Source organism: Orycteropus afer, unplaced genomic scaffold (genome assembly GCF_000298275.1).
Source record: "Orycteropus afer afer isolate SDZICR_OR568_19922 unplaced genomic scaffold, OryAfe1.0 scaffold00018, whole genome shotgun sequence".
NCBI lineage: Eukaryota > Metazoa > Chordata > Mammalia > Tubulidentata > Orycteropodidae > Orycteropus > Orycteropus afer.
In genome coordinates, this window is record NW_006921605.1 from 3,868,439 (window position 1) to 3,890,305 (window position 21,867).

A 21,867-nucleotide genomic window follows, 5' to 3' on the forward strand; every position below is an offset into this window, starting at 1 on the left:
CCCCTCTGTCTCCCTCCTGTGTCCCCCCACTCCCCCTCTGTCCCCCACACTCCCCCATCTCCCCTCTGCTCCCCGTCTGTCTCCCGACCCTGCTCCCCGCTATCCCCCCTGCTCGCCCTCTGTCTTCCCCCTCTGTCTCCGCAGCAATTCGGAAAAATCCTAGACGTGGAGATCATTTTTAACGAGCGGGGCTCCAAGGTGGGTGCCGCGAGAGGCCGCCCCGTTACCGCCGCTGTCGGCCCCGCCCGGCTAACTGTGAAACGTGCGTTCCTTCCCGGAGCTTCGCGCCCGCGGACCCCGGACACGGGTGCTTGTATCCCCCGCCCCCCGCTGTCTGTCGCTACTTGCTGTCCTGCTTTCCCCGGACCTCGCCCACACCCCGGAGCCCGGGTGCCCTGCCCCCCACCCCCCACCCACTCAGCCTCTGCCGGGAGCCTGGGGGAGGGGCTGCGGGCACTCGTGGAGCTGGGTGGGTGGCCGGAGGGTGCCTGTCGCACAAGCCCAGCCGCCCCCTTGCAGCCCCCCGGTGGGGTGAAGATCTGGTGGGGCTGTCTGTGCCCCTGGAGGCCCCGAACCCCAGCCTGGGCGCCCTCCCAAGGCCTGGTGGCTAGTTAGGGACTCTCGTGGCTTTGGCTGACCTTTAAGGGGCCAGCGGTCTGCTCCGACTGGGCACCTGACCCCCTTGCCTCGAACCAGCACCAGGACAGGCCTCTGGTCTACCTCTGTCTCCTCCAGCCTGACTGGGCCTCTCTCCCCTCTCTCCTCTCTGCCCCCCCCCGTATCCCCCCTTTTCTTGTCCTTTTCTCATCTTTTGTCTTTCTCTCCATGTCTGTCCTTCCCACTCGCAGGGCTTTGGGTTTGTAACTTTTGAAACTAGCTCAGATGCTGACCGAGCCCGGGAGAAGCTGAACGGGACCATCGTAGAGGGACGGAAAATTGAGGTGCTCAGATAAGTGGGATGTGGCAGACGCACCGCAAAACCAGCCCCCCGTGGCGGGAAGGGGCGCAAGCGGCGGGAAGGGGCGAACCCAGGCCGGCGCCGTCCCCACATCCTGGCTCCCAGCCAAGCCCCTCACCTGCCTCTTGCGTTGGGACTAGATGTCAATTTGCCTGGGTTTTCCCCTCCCAGCCTTTTCCCAATGGCCAGGTATTCAGACCCCCACGACGAGAGGGCAGGAGGGTGGGCCTGCCCCACACCTCCATGCTACACCCCCAGCCCCACACTAGGTATCTGCCATGCACTGGGGGAACCCAGAAATCAAGGGCTTGAGGCTTTGCCAACCTCAAGAACCAGCCTGTCCCCAGCTACCCCTGCCCGCCCTCCCCCACACTGCGCAGCACTCTGATTCACCCCGTCCCCTCACCCCACTCACAGCCCAGATCGGGTAGAAGCCAGGGCACCACAGCAGGTGGCCGAGGGTAGAGCAGCAGCTCCCTGGCCTGGCCTTCCTGGAGACCCGAGACCCAAGACCCAAGGAGTCAGTGGGCTCTGACTCCCGTCCCCCAGTGCCAGCTCTGGGTTTTGGCCAGGACATAGCAGTGGAGTGGCTGGTATGGAGGAGGGGTCAACAGCCAACACAGAGCCCACGGGGCACATGAGCCCACAGAGGGGCTTCTGGAGGCAGGAGCACTGACGACCCTGACCTGGGCCCAGGCTCCGTCCAGTACCCAGATGGGTACCTGAGGCCACTGCCCCGTAGGACAGGCTGTGGACCTGAGGGGTCAGGAAGGGCCAGACTTCTCCTCTGGTCCCTTCCACCTGCCCTGTTCTCTCTGCCCTTCCTGGGGACTTTCTCTGTCCCTTCTGCGTCTGTGCGGCCTCTGCTGCCTGGGGCAGCAGAACCCAGGTTTTGGACATCTGAAAAGGAGGGTCCCCAGAGTGTCCCCTTGGCTCCCGCCTGCCCAGCGCTGCCCCCAGCTGGCCCCACCAGGACACCTCCTGGCCTCCAGGCAGTGGCGCCCCCATAGGAAGGACCGCTGTCCCTGTGCCGTCAGCCCCCCTGGCTAAGGACAGCCCGTTGGGCCCCAGCTGAGGGCAGACTGGGCCCCTGGAGAGAGCCACCACACAGCTCCTTGTAGTCCCAGGTCGAGGGGGGCTTGGTGCTCACTTCCGGGGGTCAGCGACAGTAGGACCCATGCAGCTGGCTGCAGTGGCTTCGGCCGAGGGCCAGACCGGGCATTGGGCAGCAGCAGGTGCAGTGGTAGCCGAGTCTCCCTGAAGGGAGGGCACGTGGCAGAGAGGAAGCCCGGGTGGGCAAGCCTAGGTGGGTGGGCCAGGCTGGGTGGCAGAAGCCTCTCCGGAATGTTCCACCTCCACAGCGGCCACTGGAGGAACAGCAGCAGAACAGGAAAGGGGCTAACGGGCGCCTCTCTCTCCGGCCAGGTAAATAACGCCACAGCCCGAGTCATGACCAACAAGAAGACGGTGAACCCCTACACCAATGGTAAGAGCCAGGCCAGTGGTGCTGCAGGGGCACTGTCGGGGAGGCAAGTGGGCAGCCCCTTCCCCATGTCCCAGCCCTGCACCCGGTCAGGAGAGAGCCAGGGCCACCCTCCTCCCACACAGTGGGTGTGTCCCGACATCGAACGCCCCTGCACCCAGAGAGGTCACACACATGGCTTTAGCAGAGTGGGACCAGGGGCGTTTCTCCATGAGGCCTTGATGGATTCTGGGGTCACAGGCCACACTGGCTTAGGGATGGATGGGGAGTGTAGGCATGAGCCCACTGCTGCCCCTCAAGGGGCTCCAACTCGCATCTTCACCTCTCTGCAAACAGGAACAGGGATGCCTGCCCTGTGGCAGCGGAGATGGCAGTGGGCGGGGCCAGGAGATGGCAGTGGGCGGGGCCAGGAGATGGCAGTGGGTGGGGCCAGGAGATGGCAGTGGCACCACAGGATGCTGGGTGGTTATTAAGGGGACAGGGATGAAAGAGACGGCTCCCCTCAGGCTCTGGAAACATGGAAAGAGCTTGGTGGCCCCGGAATCCACGGGTGATGCAAACTGAATGCGCTCAGCTTCTGATGGGAAGGCTGGCCATGTCCGCCCAGAGGCCCTCGGGAGGCCTGGAGATGTGCTTCTGAAAACAGCCCCTGGAACCCGTGCAGCGCAGGCTGCTCTGACCCACGTGGGCCACGAGTCGGAGGCGCTTCCATGACAACTGGTTGTCACTGGTTGGGGCGCCTGGTCCCTAGCACCCACACATTGGGTGGTCTCGTGCGTGTGCACCTGTCTGTAAGCAGGTGGCCGTTCTTCAGAGATGAGGCTGCTGACAGTAGGTGCTGGCTGCAGAGAGGGGGCGGAGGACCCACGGCCACTTGTGTCTTGCTCCAAGACCGCGAGGCGCTGGCACAGGGGCAGGAGCTCTTCTAGAAAGGTCCTACCGCCTGCTCCTCAAGTTAAGCTCCTTCAGTTCGCCAGTGCTTCATCCAGACAGGACGGGCCTCCCCAGGGGACATGGGCTTTGGCTTCTTGTCCTCCAGTGGGGACGGGTTGGACCGAGGTACCCCCGCTCTGGCCCTTGAGCCCCATGGATCAGATGACGGACCGGAGCGAGAAGCCTGGGATGGGACCGGGTACGTCCCCTGTGTGAGGCCCTCGCAGGCCGCCATGGGTCCAGGTCCGAGCCTGGTGTAGGGCTGGGCTCTGGCCCCTCAATTGTAGCCCCTCCAGCTTTTGTGAAGACTGTCAAATTCTCTCTTTGCTGGAACCTGGCACTCGGCACTGGAGCTGAAGGCCTGAGAATGTTTACTGGGGTGAGGGCTGTCTGTCCGCTGGAACCAGCTGCTCACTGTCCACCTGGGCCCCACATGCCCCAGCTTCCCGGGAAGGACAGAGCGCCTGGGAGCTCGGACTCCCAAGCGGAACCCAGCCCCAGCCAGCTGCGTGCTGGGCGGCTCATGGGGAGGGCGGAAGGAGGATGGAGCCAGATGAAGACCTCCACTCCCCATGGCAACAGGAGCCGTTTCACGTCCATGTCTTCATTGCCCTGGGCTCTGGAGGCTGGCTCCGAAGCCCAGCGCCTGAGCGCCCGTGGACCGTGAGCTCCACCTGACTGCTTTCGAACTTCCAGGTGCTCAGGAATCCACCAGGCAGGAGCGCGGCAGTCTCCACTGCAGAAAACAAACCAGTCGGCCAGGCGTTTCTATTCACTTACAGAAAAGGGGCCATGCAGGGAGGTCTCGGGCCTCCTCTCCATCTGGGGTCCCAGATAGGAAATGGAGCCAGCGGCAACAGACGGAGGCCGCGGTGTGAACCCAGAAGGTCATGTCCCTGTTGGGCGAGGACCTTGCTCCATGGTAGAAGCTGGAGGTTTCCCTGAAGAATGGTCTTTCTTCCCTCTAACCGATTTATGGTGGATCCACAGCAGTCACATTAAGACCCAGCACCCGTGCAGGTCACGTGCTAGTGGGTCGGTGAGGGAGGTGGCTCTCCATGTCACCCAGGGTGTACAAAGACAGCCCCCAAAGGAGCAAGGACCTGCATGCACTGTCCTAGACACCCCACCACCCCACAGTGGGGCTTCTGGAACCTAGGCCAGGAGCTCACCATGCAGGCTGCCACGGATACCCCAGCCCTGGGCCCGTCGCCCCCTCGCCAGGTGTCTCCAGCCAGCTGGCCAGAGGGCTCAGGTCCCTGCTGTCCCTCTCACAGTGGAGAGGGATGACTGGGCCTGCAGAGCAGGACTGAGGAGGGAGCCAGAAGTCTCCCCACCTGTCTGCACACCTGGAGCCAGACCCTGCCTGCAGCCTCCAGGTGGAAGCAGAACTTCTGCTGTGCCACCCACCTGGGTCCCATGTTGTTGGGTCCCGTGAAGTCGGCTCTGACTCATGGAGACGCTGTGTACAACAGAACGAAACACTGCCCGGGCCTGCGCCAGCCACGATCCTTGCTCTACCTGAGCCCATTGTTGTAGCCACTGTGCCAATCCATCTCGTTGAGGGCCTTCCCTTTTTTTTTTTTTTTTTTCCCCGCTGACCCTCCACTTTAACAAGCATGATATCCTTCTCCAGGTAATGGTCCCTTCTGACAACACGACCAAAGTAGGTGAGACAAAGTCTGGCCATTCTCGCTTCCAAGGAGCATTCAGCTACGCTTGTTCCAGGACAGACTTCTTCCTTCTGTTGGCAGTCCCTGGTGCTTTCAGCATTCTCTGCCAGCAGCACAACTCAAAAGCATCAACTCTTATTCAGTCTTCCTTATTCATTGTCCAGCTCTCACATGCATATGAGGTGATTGAAAATACCATGGCTTGGGTGAGGCACACCTTAGTCTTCAAAGAGACATCTGTGCTCTTCAGCACTTTAAGGAGGTCTGTTGCAGCAGACTTGCCCAGTGCAGTGTGTCATCTGATGTCTTGATTGCTGCTTCCATTGGGGCTGATGGTGGAACCAAGTCATATGAAATCTTTGACAACTTCAGTCTTCTCTCCATTTATCGTGATACTGCTTATTGGTCCAGTTGTGAGGATTTTTGTTTTCTTTATGTTGAGGGGTAATCCGTACTGCAGACGGTAGTTTTTAAATTTCATTAGCAAGTGCTTCAAGTCATCTTCAGTTTCACCAAGCAGTGTTGTGTCGTCTGCATAGCACAGGTTGTTAATGAGTCTTCCTCCAATCCTGATGCCACGTTCTTCTTCACACAGTCAGCTGCTTGGGTTATTTGCTCAGCACACACATTCAATAAGTATGGGGAAAGGATACAACCCTGACGTATATAAACCATGCAGTATCCCCTTGTTCTCTTCGAATGACAGCCTCCTGGTCTATGTACAGGTTCCTCATGAGCACAATTAAGTGTTACGGAATTCCCATTCTTCTCAATGTTATCCATAATTTGTTACAATCCACACAGTTGAATGCCTTTACACAGTCAATAAAACACAAGTCAACATCTTTCAGGTATTCTTTGCTGTCAGCCAAGATCAGTCTGACATCAGCAATGATATCCCTCATTCCACGTCCATTTCTGAATCCAGCTTGCATTTCTAGAAGTTCCCTATGAATATATTGCTGCAACCATTTTTGAATTATCTTCAGCAAAATTTTAACTTGTGTGTGATGTTAACGATACTGTTTGATAATTTCCAAATTTTCTAGGATCTCCTTTCTTTGGAATGGGTACAAATACGGATCTCTTCCAGTCAGTTGGCCAGGTAGCTGTCTTCCAAATCTCTTGGCATAGCCGAATGAATGCGTCCAGTGGGGCATCCGTTTGTTGAAACATCTCAGTGGGTATTCCATCACTTCCTGGAGCCTTGTTCTTCACCAGTTCCTTCAGTGAAGCTTCGACTTCTTCCTTCAGTACCATTGGTTTGTGAACATATAGCACCTCCTGAAATGGATGAACATCGACCTGTTCTTTTTGATACAGTGACTCTGTGTATTGCTTCCATCTTCTTTTGATGTTTCCTGCATCATTCAATATGGGTCCCATAAAAAAAAAAAAAGAAAATAAAGAAAACTCACTGCCATCGAGTAAGATCTGACTCATAGGAACCCCTCCTTGGGTTTCTGAGGCGGTATCACTATGGAAGTAGGTTTCCCAGCCTTCCTTCCGAGGAGTGGCTGGTGGGTTTGAACCACCAGCCTTCTGGTTAGCAGTCAAGTGCCTTAGGCACAATTGGGCCAGGAGCAGCGTGCGGAGCCAACCCACCTGCAGGGCGAGAGAGGCTTGGTCCAGAAATAGGACCTGGTGCCAGACTGTTGGGTTCTGAAATGGCCCTGCACCCAGCAGCCCTGGGGCACAGTACCTTTCAAAGCCCCCGCTCCCTCACCTGTGAGTGGAAGGGCACAACCCCACCTCTGAGCTGGTGGGAGGACCAGGGAGGGCAGATGTACATGGGTTAGTGCAGTGTATTTGGCACACAGAGTTCCTAGAGGTGTAGATGGTTCATGTGCTCAGCTGCTCACTGAAAGGTCAGAGGTCCTTGTTCACCCAGAGGTCCCTTGGAAGAAAGGCCTGACCATCTGTTTTCCCAAAAATCAGCCGACAGGACCCTGTGAGCAGAGTTGTGCGCTGACACACACGGGCCACTGTGAGTCAGAGCTGACTCCAGGGCCACTGTTATTGGGTTTTATTCTCTATGTTCGTTTTAATATGACACATAGCAGGTGCTCAGTGAATGCTGGCATTGATACCAGCGTTCCCAGATCCAAAGTCCTGCCCTCCCCTCCTCCCCTCCTTCCCAGCTCCACCAACACCAAAAGCACTCATCCGGCTGTGGTCACCATTACAAGCCGTCCCAGGTTATGAATGACTCTGTTCCTAAGTCTGTCTCTAAGCTGAGCTTGTAGGTAAGTCAGAACAGGCCCATGTGGTTCTGATTTAGGGTCAGTCACATGTTTGCCCTAGTCTGTAACTTACAGTTTACCTTTCTATGCGTAAAAGTACTTAAACACTTGCAGATGCACTGAAACATCTTCACCGTAACCATACAGTCCGTAAGAATATAGTCATAGAGAAGGAACTACCCAAGGTACTGTACTGAGAAGAGAACCTGTGTGTGGTGCATGCATGTGGGTGTTGTTAGGTGCTGCCCAGTCAGTTCCTGCACATAGCGACCTCGTGTACAACAGGCCCCAACGCCGCCCAGCTGCACATCCTCCCAGTCACGGCCACACCTGAGCCCGTCGCCACGGCCACTGCCACTCCAGCTCACTGAGGGTCCTCCTCTGTCTCACGACCCTCTATTTTGCCAAGCATGCCTTTCTCCAAGGACTGGTCCCTTCTTATGACATGACCACAGTAGGTGAGACCAAGTCTGGCCATTCTCACTTCAAAGGAACATTGAACTGTACTTTTTCCAGGACAAATTTGTTCATTCTTCTAGCCGCCCATGGTATGTTCAGTATTCACCAACACCACAATTCAAATGCATCAACTCTTCCAGCAATACCACTTAAAAAAAAAATTAAAGAAACAGTTCTTGAAGCAATTCAGATAGGAGAAAACATCACGATTAAAGGTTAACCTTACTCTCGTTCCATGGATGTCTTGCATACGGGAAGGGGAATTCATAAGGAAATATTATGATAACATTAATAACTGGATGATGCAGGAAAACATGATGGCGAGGTGGCTGGTACTGGTGAGGACGGGCCTGGGGCTAGAGAAGCTAGACCTGGTGCTGAAGAGGACAGGCCTGGCATTGGAGATGGGCCTGGTGTTGGTGAGGACAGGCCTGGTGTTGGTGAGGACGGGCCTGGTGTTGGTGAGGACGGGCCTGGTGTTGGTGAGGACGGGCCTGGGGCTGGTGAGGACGGGCCTGGGGCTGGAGGTTTAGGGTTGATTCTGTTCCTGCTGTCAGTTTCTTGAAGTTGGCATCAAGGGAGATTTGTACAGAGCTTTTCTCTGGTGGCACAGCAATTAAGGCATTCACCCACTAACCAAAGTCAGTGGTTCAAACCCTCCACCTCCTTCACAGGAGGAAGAGGAGGCAGGCAGCTTGCATGAAGATTGACAGCCTTGGAGACCCTGTGGGACAGTTCCACTCTGTCCTCTAGGGGCGCTGTGGGTCGGAATCCACTCGACGGCAGTGGGTGTGGTTTGGGCTTTGCTTCCGTGAAGATTGACAGCCTTGGAGACCCTGTGGGACAGTTCCACTCTGTCCTCTAGGGGCACTGTGGGTCAGAACTGACTCCACAGCAGTGGATTTTGGGCTTTCTCTGGTCATAGAGGACTTTGGTAACTGTGCGGTAAATTGGGGTGCCCGCCTCTGTGGGGTCTCGCTCCTCTAACAGCTCTCCCTGCTGCAATGAAGCTAAAGCCTTCAGCCAACTCCCGTCAGAGCTTCTATTCTGCAGTGTGAGGTCCCTTCTTCCTCAGACGCCCGCATCTGCTGCTCTCTGTGTGAAAGGCCCTCATTGGTCGGGAGTCAGTAACTCTGTCAGTTTTCCCTGACGCAGTGGCTTCCAGTATCCACTACTGCTTGTCTGGCATGGGGTTTACACTTTGGAGGCATGGTTACAACAGTGAAAAAGAGGAACATCTCAGCCAGAGACAAAGTTACCACTCAGCAGCGTTGACTGCAATGTGAGAGTCCTTCCTGCAGCCGCTGATGCTGGAGCTTGGTGCCTTCACAAGCATCTTTTCAGTACTTCAAGGAGTGGAAGGTTCAGTGCAGGGAGAGAGAAATCAGGCCGGCGGAGTCTTGAAAGAAAGTTTCTTAAAGCATCTGCTTGGAGACGGGCTCAGACCAGAATGGTGTGAGCCAGGGCTGAATTCAACAATGCATCAGCCCCGAGGTGGGGAAGTTGGGGGGTTTAAGTAGGGTGCCAGGAAGTTTATCAGCAGTTCCATTGTGTCTTGGTAGCAACAGTCAAGACAGCAGCTGTTCTTGGAGCTGTACACTCTGTGGTTCTGTCTGTCTCGTCTACCCAGTTCTTAGAACTGGGTTGTGACCACTGTCCTGTTACTCAGTTTCATTTATGGAGAGAAAAAGTATTAAGATTAAAGTATACAAATAACATGAGAATTCGAAGTCAAGGCTTCTATCGATCAAGTAGTGCATGTACTGAACTCAAACTTCTCATACAAGGGTCTTTACAGCAGTCGGTTCTTAACTACAAGTTATCCGTAAGTCTGACGATCTTAACCCGTGGAGTAACTACGTTTCACTGTCCCTCCTGATTCTGTTCTGTGGATGTTACACCCCAAGCTTCTGGGGTTGGTGCCCAGGGAAGGAGTGGCCCCCCGGGCAGGCTCCAGAGGCATGGCTCAGAGTGCCCTGTCCCCGTTCTTACCAGGCAGCGGGAGCCCAGCCCTGGCTGCAGCATCTGGAAGGCCCTGGTGGTGCCCGTCCACCGCTCACCCCCACGGTGAAGGAAGGGCTCTGGCAGGTCACAGCAGAAGCCACACCCTCAGTGTCCCTGCCCCCTGCCCCAGTCCTGCTTGGGGGAGGTGAGGAAAGGATGGGGAGAGAGTGACTGGTCTTTGCTTCTGTCCTAGGCTGGAAGTTAAACCCCATGGTAGGTGCCGTCTATGGACCTGAATTCTATGCAGGTGAGGGCTCAGACTCCTGGGGCAGTGGTTAAAGCGCTCAGCTGCTAACCAAAGAGTTAGCTAGCCAGCTACCTCTGCAGGAGAAAGATGTGCCAGTCTGATTCCATAGAGTTAGAGCCTTGGAGACCCTAAGGGTGTGTTCTACTATGTCCTGTAAGATCGTCATGAGTCGGAATTGACTGAATGGCAGTGGGTTTGGTTTTAAAAAAAGAAAGTTAGGGGCAGGAGGGGTGGAGACAGTGCTGGCTGGGTATTGAACCCAGTCATTGGCAAGGTCCTGGTTGAGGAGGACAGAGTCCGCTAGAAGCCTTGGCCAGATGGACAGCAGAAGGCAGACAAGACTGGAGTGAGGGGGCGGGTTGCAGTGCCCAGGTGGAGGCGTGGCCAAGTGGAGACCCCCGTCCCGGGCCAGGTCCTCTGAGAGGCGTGGCCAGACGGGAGGCAGGAACCAGATCCCGAGCCAGTGAGAGGCGAAGGCAGGTGGAGGTGTGGCCAGGTAGGAGGCCGGCTCAGGTGTGGGTGCCGCCTCCCGAGGCCTGCTGGCTCTGGTCGCTCACGCTCCGCCTCCCCTTGCCCCACAGTGACTGGGTTCCCCTACCCCACCACCGGCACAGCGGTGGCCTACCGGGGCGCGCACCTCCGGGGCCGGGGCCGGGCGGTGTACAACACGTTTCGGGCTGCGCCGCCCCCGCCTCCCATCCCAGCTTACGGAGCGTGAGTACCTGCAGGGGCCTGGGGAGGGAGGCCTGGAGAAAGGTCCGGGAGCATGGGCGGCGGGGAGCCTTTCTAGAACCTCCGGGGACTGTGCGCACCCCAGAGCGCAGCACTGCAGCCGCCTCCCCTTGTCGGGCATTCCGGGGGCCCCTGCCCGCCCTCCAGCTCAGCAAGGGCTTTCTCTGCGCCCTCTCCGGTCCGCCTCGTGCGGGCCCCAGGGTCCTCAAGGGCAGGGCGAGGACGGGCTCCACAGCGAAGGGGGCCGAAGCTGCCTGGGGTGGATCGGGGGCAGGGTGAGCGAGGCTGGGGCCGTGGGGCCCCCGCGGTTATGGGAGAGAAGCGCTGACCAGCAAGGTGTTACTCTGTTATACCGAAACAGGGCACTGGAGCAAGCGCTCGTTAAAATGCCGCTCCCCTGGGCAGGGCCGGCCCCGTGCCCCCTGCCGCAGCAGACGCCAGAGCCGGCCTACCCCACCTCTCCAGCGCTCCCACCACTTTCTTGTCCGTTTGCTTCCAGGGTCGTGTATCAGGATGGATTTTACGGTGCTGAGATTTATGTAAGTGGCGCCCCGGGAGGGGAGGGCGGCATCTAGGCGTGTCTTCCCCTGCCCCGCCCCTCTCACCCAAACCTGCTCTGCCATCCGGTGGGTTGGGCTCACAGCGCCCCTAGAGGGCAGAGTGGAACTGCCCACAGGGTTTGCAAAGCTGTCAGTCTTTACGGACGCCAACTGCTTCATCTGATGGGTTTCAGACCTTTCAGTTAGCAGCCAAGCACTTACCCACTGTGCCATCAGAGCTCCTTCCAGATTTAAAGGAGGGGTCCTTGGAACTCAGGCAGAGTGAGGCATGGTAGACACCCATTGCTTGGAGCATTGTGTCTTTGTGGATCTCAAACCAAGAAAACCAAACTCACTGCCAGTGAGTTGATTCCAACTCATAGCGACCCTCTAGGACAGAGTAGAACTTCCCCCATAGGGTTTTTTTTATGGAAGCTGACTGCCTCATCTTTCTCCTGCAGAGTGTCTGTGGGTTCAATCCACCACTCTTGGTTAGCAGCCAAATGCTTTAAGCACTGCGCCACCACAGCTTCTGGGCATCTGTCCTGTCTGCGTCAGAGTAGGGAGCACTGGCCGGGGGGCAGGGCTGTGGGCCTAGCCATGTGCAGAGCCACACACATCAGGGAACCAGTAGTACGGCTCCGATGGACACGTGGACTCGTGAGCAAATGAATCAATGAGTGAGTGAGGTTTCCAGGCGCCACCCCTCACCCATCATCACAGCCACCTGGCAGTCCTCAGACCCCATTAGGCCAGACACCAGCGTCATCCTCCCCAGGCTGAGGGGCAGGTTGTGGGCGGGAGGCCTGGTGTCCGCAGCCCCCAGGGCCCATCTCGGCCTGGCTGAGCCCCACTAAGCCCTCTGCTCCCTTCCTCCCACTCACCTGCAGGGAGGCTATGCAGCCTACAGATACGCTCAGCCCGCAGCAGCCGCCGCCTACAGCGACAGGTGAGGCTTGGGGCTGCAGAGGGGGACACCTCACCTGCCTTCGGGCCTGGGGGTGCTTCCACGTGGTGGGTGCAGGATCCGAAGCAAGGGGAGCAGGTGTGGGTAGAGCTTGAAGACCCCCAGCCTGAGAGTCCCGACTTCTTCAGTCACACCTGGCCAGCCTGCACTACTGGGGGAGGCTGGGGAACCCCGTCCTGGGCTGCAGAGCACTCCTTGGAGCCTCACCCCCAGCTCCAGTGGGGCCCCGTGAGCTGGGAGGAGGGAGGGACAGAGCGCCTGCGGGCTTCCCGGGTGGGCAGTGGGCACTGCAGAAAGCAGCTAGCACTTGCCCTGCTGTGAGCACGCCCAAAAGGCAGGCACCTGGAGGGCAGTCCCCCAGTGTCCCGTGTGAGCTGGCTGAGCCCAGCACCTTTCTCCTTGGGAACTTGAGTTCCTCTTTGGGGCTGTGGGGTGGGAGATTGGTGGAATCACCGTGTCAGGCACCTGACAGGCACCTCATCTTGTCCGAGGCGCCTCTCCAGGCCTGGGACCACCCAGTGGCCAATGAGACCCTCCCACACACACTTCCTGTACCCTTTCTCCCTCGCTCCTCACCTGTGAGAGGTGGACAGGGCCCTGCCCAGCCTGCCATCTAAGAAGTTGATTGGATGAATTAGGGGAGAGGAGGGTCACCAGGGGGTATGAGGACTACCCCCTTTGTGCCACGCCCCACACCGGGGCCTTCTCCCCTTCTCTCAAGCCCTTTTCTGAGCACTGTGGTTGATCTGCCCCCCAAACATGCCCTCCCGGGGTGCCCCTTCTCTGTCCCATGCAGCACGAGTCTAAAGTAGGACCCTTGTGAGTGGTGGCACAGCCTGGGCAGGTTGGTAGGTTCCAGACACTTCCTTCCACATGGGCAGGAAGGACTGGCCAGGAGGAGACCATACTTGGTGAGGGTGGGAGGCCACTGCTGCCCCTCACCTGCCTCCCTCCTGCCCCCGCCTCCCATCTCTCCCCCAGTTACGGCAGAGTGTACGCCACCGCTGACCCCTACCATCACACTGTCGGCCCCGCAGCGACCTACAGCATCGGAACCATGGTAAGGAGTCCAGCCTGGGTCCCGCACACCTGGGGCCAGGGCTGCGAAAGGGGTACAGCATAGCTGGGGGTATGGGGCCCAGTGAGAGAGAGAGTCCCCTGCCCAGGTCAGGGTTGGGTCCTCACTGTGCCAACTGGACCCAGGTATGCAACGGTTGGGGAGGTATCCTAGACTGAACTCCGAAACTTAAAATCCTGCCCCACCCCATTCCCATGGCCAAAGAAGCCACCTGTTGTTGCGGCTGATGCTATGGAGAGACCCAGCCCCCCATCTCTCTCTCTTCTGTTCCCGTCCCTCCAGACTGTACCTTCTCCCACATCAGAGAACTAGGGCCCCCCTCCATACTTCCCCAGCCCCCCACACCAGGCTCCCAGACCGGGCCAGGCAGGCACACCCACGGGGGAGTGGAGCTTGGTCCCAGTACAGGGATGGGCTCAGGCAAGCAGTGCGCTGATGTGGAAACGGGGCTCACTGCCGAGGGGTGCGGGCCAGCGTGTCTGTGTGTGTGTATGTGTATGGCCGGCTGTCGACTCTGTACCCCAGCATCTCCTCCCCGTGGGCACTGCCCCCTGCGTTCACTCAACCAACCGATAAGTGTCCATGTTGGTTTTCAGCTAGCGTGGCATCCAGCATCAAAGATGAAAACGCTTTGGGGGGCAGGGAGGGAGGCGGCCAGTGTGGACCTTCCCAGCCCTGGGCTTCAGTGAGCCCTCCCTGTGCCTGTGTTTCTCCGGGGTTCTTGTACACTCCCCTTGGGCAGCCAGGGCGACTGCTGGTCCTGCACCCCACGGATGGCGGTCACTATCCAGAGGCCCTGGCGCCTACCAGCAGCCAAACTTCCGTCAGCTCATAGAGGCTCCCCTTGTGTTTTCACTTTTTAAGATTCTCTGCCCCACCCCCCCACTTTTCCCCTCTTGCCGTTGCCACTTTCTTCCCTGTCGGGGCAGAACTGGTGGGCACGGTGGTGGGCTCCTTGACCGGAGCTGAGGGGCAGGGAAGGAGAGCCGGACCCCCAAGAGTCGTCCTCTGCAGGAAGGGAGGCTGAAGCTGGGCCTGTGGACCACCCCCAGTGGGAGCTCCGCGGGCTGTGCCTGGGGAGCCGGTTTGGCCGCCCAGGCTCTTGGACAGAGGCTGTCTGCCGGGTTGGATCTGCCCTTGCCCAGCCCCCTGGGTGGTAACCTCCTCCACTAAGGGGAAGGAGAAGCCCAGGGGTGGCCAGCCCTGGGTGGAGAGAAGACCCCGGACAGAGGTCGGAAGCCCTGATGGGCTTCCCCAGAGCGCCCCTCCCGGTCCAGCACCACCACCAGCTCAGCGCCAGGGCCTCAGAGGGGCGTGGCCACGACAGCTCGTGGCCCGCTGTCCCCCCAGGAAAAGGCAAAGGGGAGAAGACAGGGCTCAGCGGCCCCTCCGCCTGCTTTTCTTTCCTTTTTCCTTTTGGCTTTGCCCCTCCCACGGGCGGCACTGATTGGCTGTTTTTCATCTTTGATTGCCCCTCCCACAGGGCGGCACTGATTGGCTGTTTTTCATCTTTGATGTTGCAGGCTAGCCTCTGCCGAGGAGGGTACAGCCGCTTCACCCCCTACTAGCAAGAGACCCGCCCCTAACAGCATTCACACAAACAAACCCAAACACCAGGCTCGCCCGCCCACGCGGACAGTGCGCCCTCGGGGCCAGCCACTCCCACCGCTGCCCTCGGACGCTAGACCCTAGGGTCCCTCTCCAGCCAGCTGGCTCCCCGCCCTGCCCACGACGGTGTGTGTGTCCCTGGCCTGGTTGTTCCTGTGTGTCTGAAACCCTAGTGTCCTCCTTTGACTTGGTCGGTGGGGTGCAACCCAAACCCACTCCAGGTACAGTATGCGCACATAGGGCCAGGCGGGTGGCCTGAGCCCCCGAGGGCAGTCCCCTCAGGTTTAGGGATAATCTGGCGTGGTGTGGTTGGGGGGTGCCCAGGATCCACAGAGGCACAGGAGACTAGCCCAGGCCCAGGGCTCTCGATGCACCCTTCCCTGGATGCCATCCACGGCCAGCCGGCCCTCGACATAGCTCCCTGCCCCTAGTGCACATGCCCTCCACAGGGTCTCCCTCCACCCATTCATCGCAGGAGGAGCCCTGGCCCGGCCCCCTCCCGGCCCTTCATTCAGCTGCAACCAGGATTTTTTATTAAATTTTATTGATGATGTTGCCTGCGGAAGTGGTCACAGCACATGAAGCAGGGTGGAAACGCCCCTGGTTGCCCCCAGCCCCAGGTCCAGTAGTGGGCCTGCCCAGGCACCCCACAGCCCCCCCAAGCTGTCTTCACTTGGCCACCGAAGAGCAAGGCCCAATCGGCCCTCCTGCCCCCACCAGCCCCTGCCCTACTGAGCCTGACCCTAGAGGGACCCAGGCCCGCCTCACCCTGAACACCTCCATGTCCCTGAGCGCATTCCGGAAGGGCTTCTCCGGAGGGGCCTTTCAGAAGGGAACCTCGGCGGGCAGGTGACCCCTCCCCTGGGCCTCTGAGCAGGACCACCCGCTCACTGTACGGAGCCCCCAGCCCCGGCCTCCCCCCAGATGGGTCTGGGCGGTGCTGGGGGCCACAGGCCAATCACCAGACCCCCCGAGGGGAGAGTGCAGGAGCCGGCGGGGTCCCTGGGTGCTGTCCCTGGGCCCCTACTGCAGGTCAGGGGGCAGCTAGGCAGTCCTGCCTCCTGCTGTGTAAGCTGGGCTCCTGGGCGGCTGGCTGAGGGTGCGGCTCCCTGTAGCAGGGGTGCAGCCGTGCCACCCGATGCCAGGAACTGGGCTGACAGACCCTGCCCAGGCTGCTCCCTCCCCCCCACTCCCCCTGCCACCCCGGGCCGGGCGGGCCTCAGGGCTGAAGCAGCCCGGCGCCCACCACATTGTCCTGACCGCTGCCGGTCCAGGACCGTCAAGGCCCAGTCCACTTGCCTGTTAGGAGCCAGGGCGCTCCTGGGACGCCAGGCTCACTGTGTCCCTAATACACCAGCCCTGGAAGGATGGGCGCCTGCCCTAAACCCGGCTGCAGGACAGTGCGCATTCCCGGGGTGGGGCAGGCTCGGAGGGCGCCGGGGCCGCGGAGGGCGCTGGGGCCGCGGGCTCGCCTCGCCCCTGACGCCCCCCAGTCGCTTTTGTGAAACAGCAAGTCCTGCCTTTTTTTTTTTTTTTTTTTTTTTAATTGTAGTGAAAGCTTCCGCCATTTCCTTCTTGGACCATGAAGGGCAAAAACAAAAACAAAAAACAAAAAAAAAATCACAAAACAACACAAAAAACAAAAACAAAAAGATGTTACAATTCAAGCAACCGATCAACCGACCAAACCCAGAGGCACCAGGCATCTCCGAGGGCAGCGCCGCGGCACCGAGGGAGCGCGGCCAGCAGGAGGCGCTGTGCCGCCGCCGCCGCACGGATGGAGAGGCGCTCGCCGGCCCGCGGTCCCGTCGCTGCGCCGCCGGCGTCCGAAGCCCCCTCTCGACCCAGGCAGCGGTGGAGAGTTGGAGGGGCGGGGGGCTCCGTTTTCTATCAAGTCTTCCTTTCCGTGGACTCCGCTTCCGGGCAGCGTGGGCCTGCGCAGAGGGGTGGCCCGCCGTGCAGCCACAGGCGGGGCGGGCCGGGAGCGGAGGTGGGGCCGGGCTGCCTGCCCTCCACGCGGGCACTGCGCTGGCCTGCGCCTTGCACCCGTGTCTCATGCCCGGGCCCAGCCCCCATACCGAGCCCCCGAGTCCCTGCCCTGCGGGGGTTGCAGGCTCCCGGGGAGGGAGCGTGGGCTCCTGGAGGCTGGCGGCCCTGGGGTGGGGGTGGCCTCTGCACAAGGGCTGACGGGGTACCAGAACCAGGGGCCCCACCCGCTGCTCCCCGCGTGAGGGCACGGGCTGCAGAGCAGACGCAGCTGGGCCAGGACCGGGCCTAGGAGCGCGGAAGCGGGGGGCCTGGGGTCCGGGCCCCCTCCTCTGGGCGTTTTCCTTTCTGGTTTTGGTCCTGGGAGAGGGGAGAGGGCCAGGCCCAGACCTTGGAGGCCCCAGGCTTGGGGCTCGGCTCAGGCCCAGGGCAGCCTGGGGGCGGCAGGAGCAAGCAGGGCAGTGGGAACACTCAGGCCAGCCGGGGGGGAGGGGGGGGAGGCTGGGGTCGGGGTCTCGGTGCTATGGATCAGAGCAGGGACCCCAGACAGAGCACAGGGGTGCCAGCGTGGGAGGGGAGGGGAGGGCCTGGGCTGCCCTGTCCCGCACGGGTGAAGCTCGCTGGCCAGGCCTCTGGGGAGAACTAGTCCCCCCAGACGAAAGGACCAGAGGGAAAGGTCAGGGAGGTGCCCCTGGCAGAGAAGGGACAGCTGAAGGAGGGGAGGCAGCAAAAATCGAGGAAAATCAAAACATACATCGTCTCCCAACATGACCAACCGTGTCACGAAGCTTCCAGTGTCAAAGAACACGCCTCACTTTGTAGCCAGCGTTAGACCGCAGCTCCCCACCTAAGGCCACCTTTTCTATGCCCAGTGTACATAGACCCGGCCCCCAGGCCCGACCTCTGTACAAAGCCGCTGGCCACTGCTGTGCCAGACCTTCCGCAGCAGCGCCGCACCCCACCGTGTCCCCAGGACCGCAGCCACCGGCTCCCTTTCTTACCATCCCGTATGCTTCCAAGGCGTGACCGTTCAATCAGCAGTACAAGTATTACGGTTATTAATAAAGATTTCTTTCTTCAAACCAGGATGGCTCTTAGATTTGGGCAGTTCCTGGGCACAGAGGGTGGTCAGGGCCAAGGGCACACACAGGCCTGACCCCCCACCAGAGCCAGGTGGCAAAACTGTCAGGAAACCCCGCCCCCCAGGCCCCAGATGTAAGGTGCCCATTCTACCCTCCAAGCAGCTCCTCCCCCGCCCTCCCAGGTCAGGCGCACAGGTGAAGACCCCTGCAGCCACCAGCAGCTGTGGCCAGTGCAATGGAAGGCTGAAAAGGACAGAGTGGGGGCGGGAAGGGAGAACCTCTGTGGGGGTCTGGCCGGTGCCCAGGCAGGCAGGGTCTCTCAGATCCACACGCCCCTCTGCAGTTGCAGCCAAGGAGCTGAGACGCTGCTGTGCCCAAGGTAACTCCATTTCCTCCGCCACCCTGTCCGCGCCCCATGCTCCAGGGAGGGTGGGCAGTGACCCATATCCTGCAGAGGTTGGGGTGTAGGAGGGGGCCTTACAGGGGACGGCAGACCTCAGTCTGTGAGTCAGAAAGCCTGGGGTTCAGAGGCTGCGACGGGACCGAGACCCCAAAGACAGCAGAGCACCCCATCCAGAGCCCAGGTCTCCGTTACTCGTGCTGTTGGGTCATTTATCTGAGTGGTGACACCTGTGAGAGGGGCCCCGGCCTAAGTGCCCAATATTAATTTCCTTGCACGGGCCTTTGTTGTTGATGGGGCTGGGGACCGAGCTTTCAGGGAGTTGGAGTTGTGCGGTTCTGTGCCAACCTCTGCTCAGCCCCCGACTTGTAATTGCTTGCTCACCAGACTGTGAGACAGTAATTGCCACTATAAATTTTCTCTCCACCGCTAAAGTATTCGTGGGACTAGCACTAAAAAAAACAAAAACAAAAAGCCTCTGAAACAAGAGAAGCTGGCATCATCACTTTACTGCACTGTGTGGGTCAGACCACCAGCCCCCACCTCCGGAGACCCGGTGTGGGGCGGGAGACGCAGCCCTCCTAGTTCAAAGAGCGCCAGAGAATTTTCAGAACCAAAGCCCAGGGTTTTGAACCCATTCTGTCATGGCCAATGAAGCAAACTTGGAACGGACTGAATTTTCAAAATTGGGTTGAAGCAGAATGCTAACCGGAACAGGAAAAACGATGAGTCGGAGCCCAGGGATGGGAGACTCAGAAGCATCACAGGAATTGAGCCCTTTCAGGAGCCCGATGCGGGAGACTGGGTTACTGCCAGGTGTGTGGAAAGTGACACACATTCAAAGCAATGCTGTTGACCACCATCCGTGAGCCAGGCACAGCTGTTTCCAACTCTGCCGGTCAAGAGTTCTGTTTGCTATGCAGTGCACACACTGCCCTTGTTTTTCTAGGAGGGAGATTAAGTTTTTAGTAGGGAATCGACCCATATTTTTTTCTGTTCCAATCAGCATTCCAGTCCACCCACATTTTAAATATTTGAGTCCATCCTGCTTTCACTTCATTGGCCATGACTGAACTGGACAGAACTGGTTAGAAGCCCTGAGGAAAACACAAAGTGGAGGAAGTACTTCCAAGAGTTACGTATCTCCCCACCACCCCCTTCCCACACACGCACGCGGAATGTTACACGGAGCATCTAGACTCAGGAGGAACCCTGGGGTTCGGGTGGCCTTGGTTTGGAGTCTGTGAAGGGTCAACTCTGGTGCTGGGAGCCGCTGGGCTGATCATGTGCGTGAGAACGGAGGGGTCTCAGGAAGAAAGAAGATAAGACACCCAAGTGTGCATGGATCCGAGACACCCGGGCTGCCTGCCCATTGCACAGCTCGGGGAGGAGGCCCAGGAGGTCCTGGGAGAGCAGAAAGGTGGAGACACAGGCCAATGCCAGGCCCTGGAGGGGGCACTCCCCCACCCCTGCAAGGCACCAAAGCAGCTTAGGAGTTTTCCAGAAATAGCCCACCAAAGGACCACCCACTGCAGACAGAGGACTGGACAGGCAGGTGGCCACCTGGTGGCAGCCCCCATTACTACAGGGAGTGAGTCCCTTGCTGGGCCCAGGAGCTCTCGCTACCTAAATCATCAGTTTCAGCCCACCATCTGGTCCGGAGGAGAAAAACGTGGCATCCACTTCCATGAAGACTGCTGCTGTTGTCAGCGACCCCACGTACAAAGGAATGAAAGCACTGCCCGGTCCCACGCCACCCTCACAGCCACTGCCCTTTAAGCTCATGTGGCAGCCACTCTGTGAAATCGTCTCATTAAGGGTCTTCCTTTTTTCACTGACCCTCTTTTTAACAACTGTGATGTCCTTGTCCAGAGAGGCTGGTCCCTCCTGATAACATGAGCAAAGGACAGGAGACCAAGTCTCCTTCCTCGCTTGCAGGAAGCATTCCGGCCACACTTACTCCAAGACAGTGCCATTCATTTTCTGGCAGCCCGTGGCGTGTTCAGTATTCTTCGCCAACACCGTAATTCAAAGGCACCTATTCTTCAGTTTTCCTTGTTCACTGCCCAGCTGTCACATGCATGGGAGGCAACTGAAAACACCACGGCTTGGGTGGGTGCACTTTAGTCCTCAAAGTGCCGTCTCTGCTTTTGGATACTACAGAGAGGTCTTTTGCAGCGGATTTGCCCAGGGCAATACGATGGCTGGTTTCTTGACTCCTACTTCCGTGGGTGTTGCTTGTGTATCCAAGTAAAATGAAATCCCTGACAACCTCAACATTTCCTCCGTTGTTAGTACTGTTACTTACTGGTCCAGTCGTAAGGATTTTTGTTTTCTTTGTCTTGAGGTGTGATCCATACTGAAGGCTAATCTTTGATCTTCATCAGTAAGTGCTTCAAGTCCTCTTCATTTTCCAGCAAGCAAAGTTGTGTCATCAGCTATCGCAGGTTGTTAATGAGTCCCTCCAATCCTGATGCCACATTCTTCTGCATATAGTCCAGCTTCTCGGATTATGTGTTCAGCATGCAGACTGAGGAAGTGTGGGGGAAGGATACAGCCCTGACGCACCCCCTTCCTGATTTTAACCCCCGTAGTACCCCCCTGTTCTGCTGGAACAGCGGCCTCCTGGTCTATGTCCAGGTTCCTCACGAGCATAGGAAGTGTCGGGAGCTCCCCTTCTTCTCAGTATGACCTGTGACTCGTTAAACCCACACAATGGGACTGCTCTGCAGTCAGTGAAACCCTACGGGGCCATTCTTTCAGGTGGGGTCGCTGTGAAAACCGACTCGACAGCACCCAACAGCAGCTGGGAACATGGTGGCCCTGACTCGTAACAACGGCCTGTCCATCAGCCCAGAGTGTCCTGTCTCACAGGCCCATGTGGCCTGGGGCTGAGACCTCAACAGTGTGGCCCTCAAGGTCTCTCTGTCCAAGGGTTACAGGCCCTCCAGGCCCTCAGAGGAGACTTAGGACATGTGTCAGGGTGGCCCAGCCGTGAGGTCCAGAGCCCACTTAAGGTGTCCAGGCCACGGAATGTGGCCCCATGTTAGGGTGGCCCAGCCGTGGGGTCCGGAGCCCCCATTGGTGGCCTGGTGTGGGGTCTGGCTCTGTGTCAGGGTGCCCCCTCTGCTGTCCTGCCTCATCCTCCAAGGCCCCCCTGGGGCCAGCACTCGTCCCTAAGTGTCCATTCCAAGGGATGAGAGCAGGTCCTCAGCCTCAGGGCAGGCTTCCAGCCTCCCAGGAAATGCCCTCTGTGGGCCGTTCGGGACTACACTCGCCCGACTCCCTGAACTTCCACCTTGGAACTGTATACCAGGGGGAGAGTTCAGACAAAAGCAGGGCCCATCCGCCTCAGGCGACGACCAGCCCAGCCCGCCACTTCTCCGTCACCGATGACCCACGACAGGCGTACCCGCCCACAGGCCCGGCTGGCAGGAAGGACAAAGACCTGAACTTGCAGCAGAGACCACCATGT

General features: G+C 58.9%; 1 protein-coding gene across 1 annotated transcript in view; it reads left to right on the top strand.

The window, feature by feature from the left end:
* The window catches only part of RBFOX3 (RNA binding fox-1 homolog 3), a 23,401-nt gene extending 8,517 nt beyond the window's left edge, over positions 1 to 14,884 (top strand). Inside the window, exons 3-11 of the mRNA XM_007959604.1 lie at positions 145 to 198; positions 849 to 941; positions 2,384 to 2,444; positions 9,947 to 10,000; positions 10,582 to 10,714; positions 11,232 to 11,271; positions 12,162 to 12,220; positions 13,220 to 13,298; positions 14,840 to 14,884. Coding sequence (XP_007957795.1) covers positions 145 to 198; positions 849 to 941; positions 2,384 to 2,444; positions 9,947 to 10,000; positions 10,582 to 10,714; positions 11,232 to 11,271; positions 12,162 to 12,220; positions 13,220 to 13,298; positions 14,840 to 14,884 — 618 coding nt within the window. The remainder of the gene's footprint in view (positions 1 to 144; positions 199 to 848; positions 942 to 2,383; positions 2,445 to 9,946; positions 10,001 to 10,581; positions 10,715 to 11,231; positions 11,272 to 12,161; positions 12,221 to 13,219; positions 13,299 to 14,839) is intronic.
* The last annotated feature ends 6,983 nt before the right edge of the window (positions 14,885 to 21,867 follow it).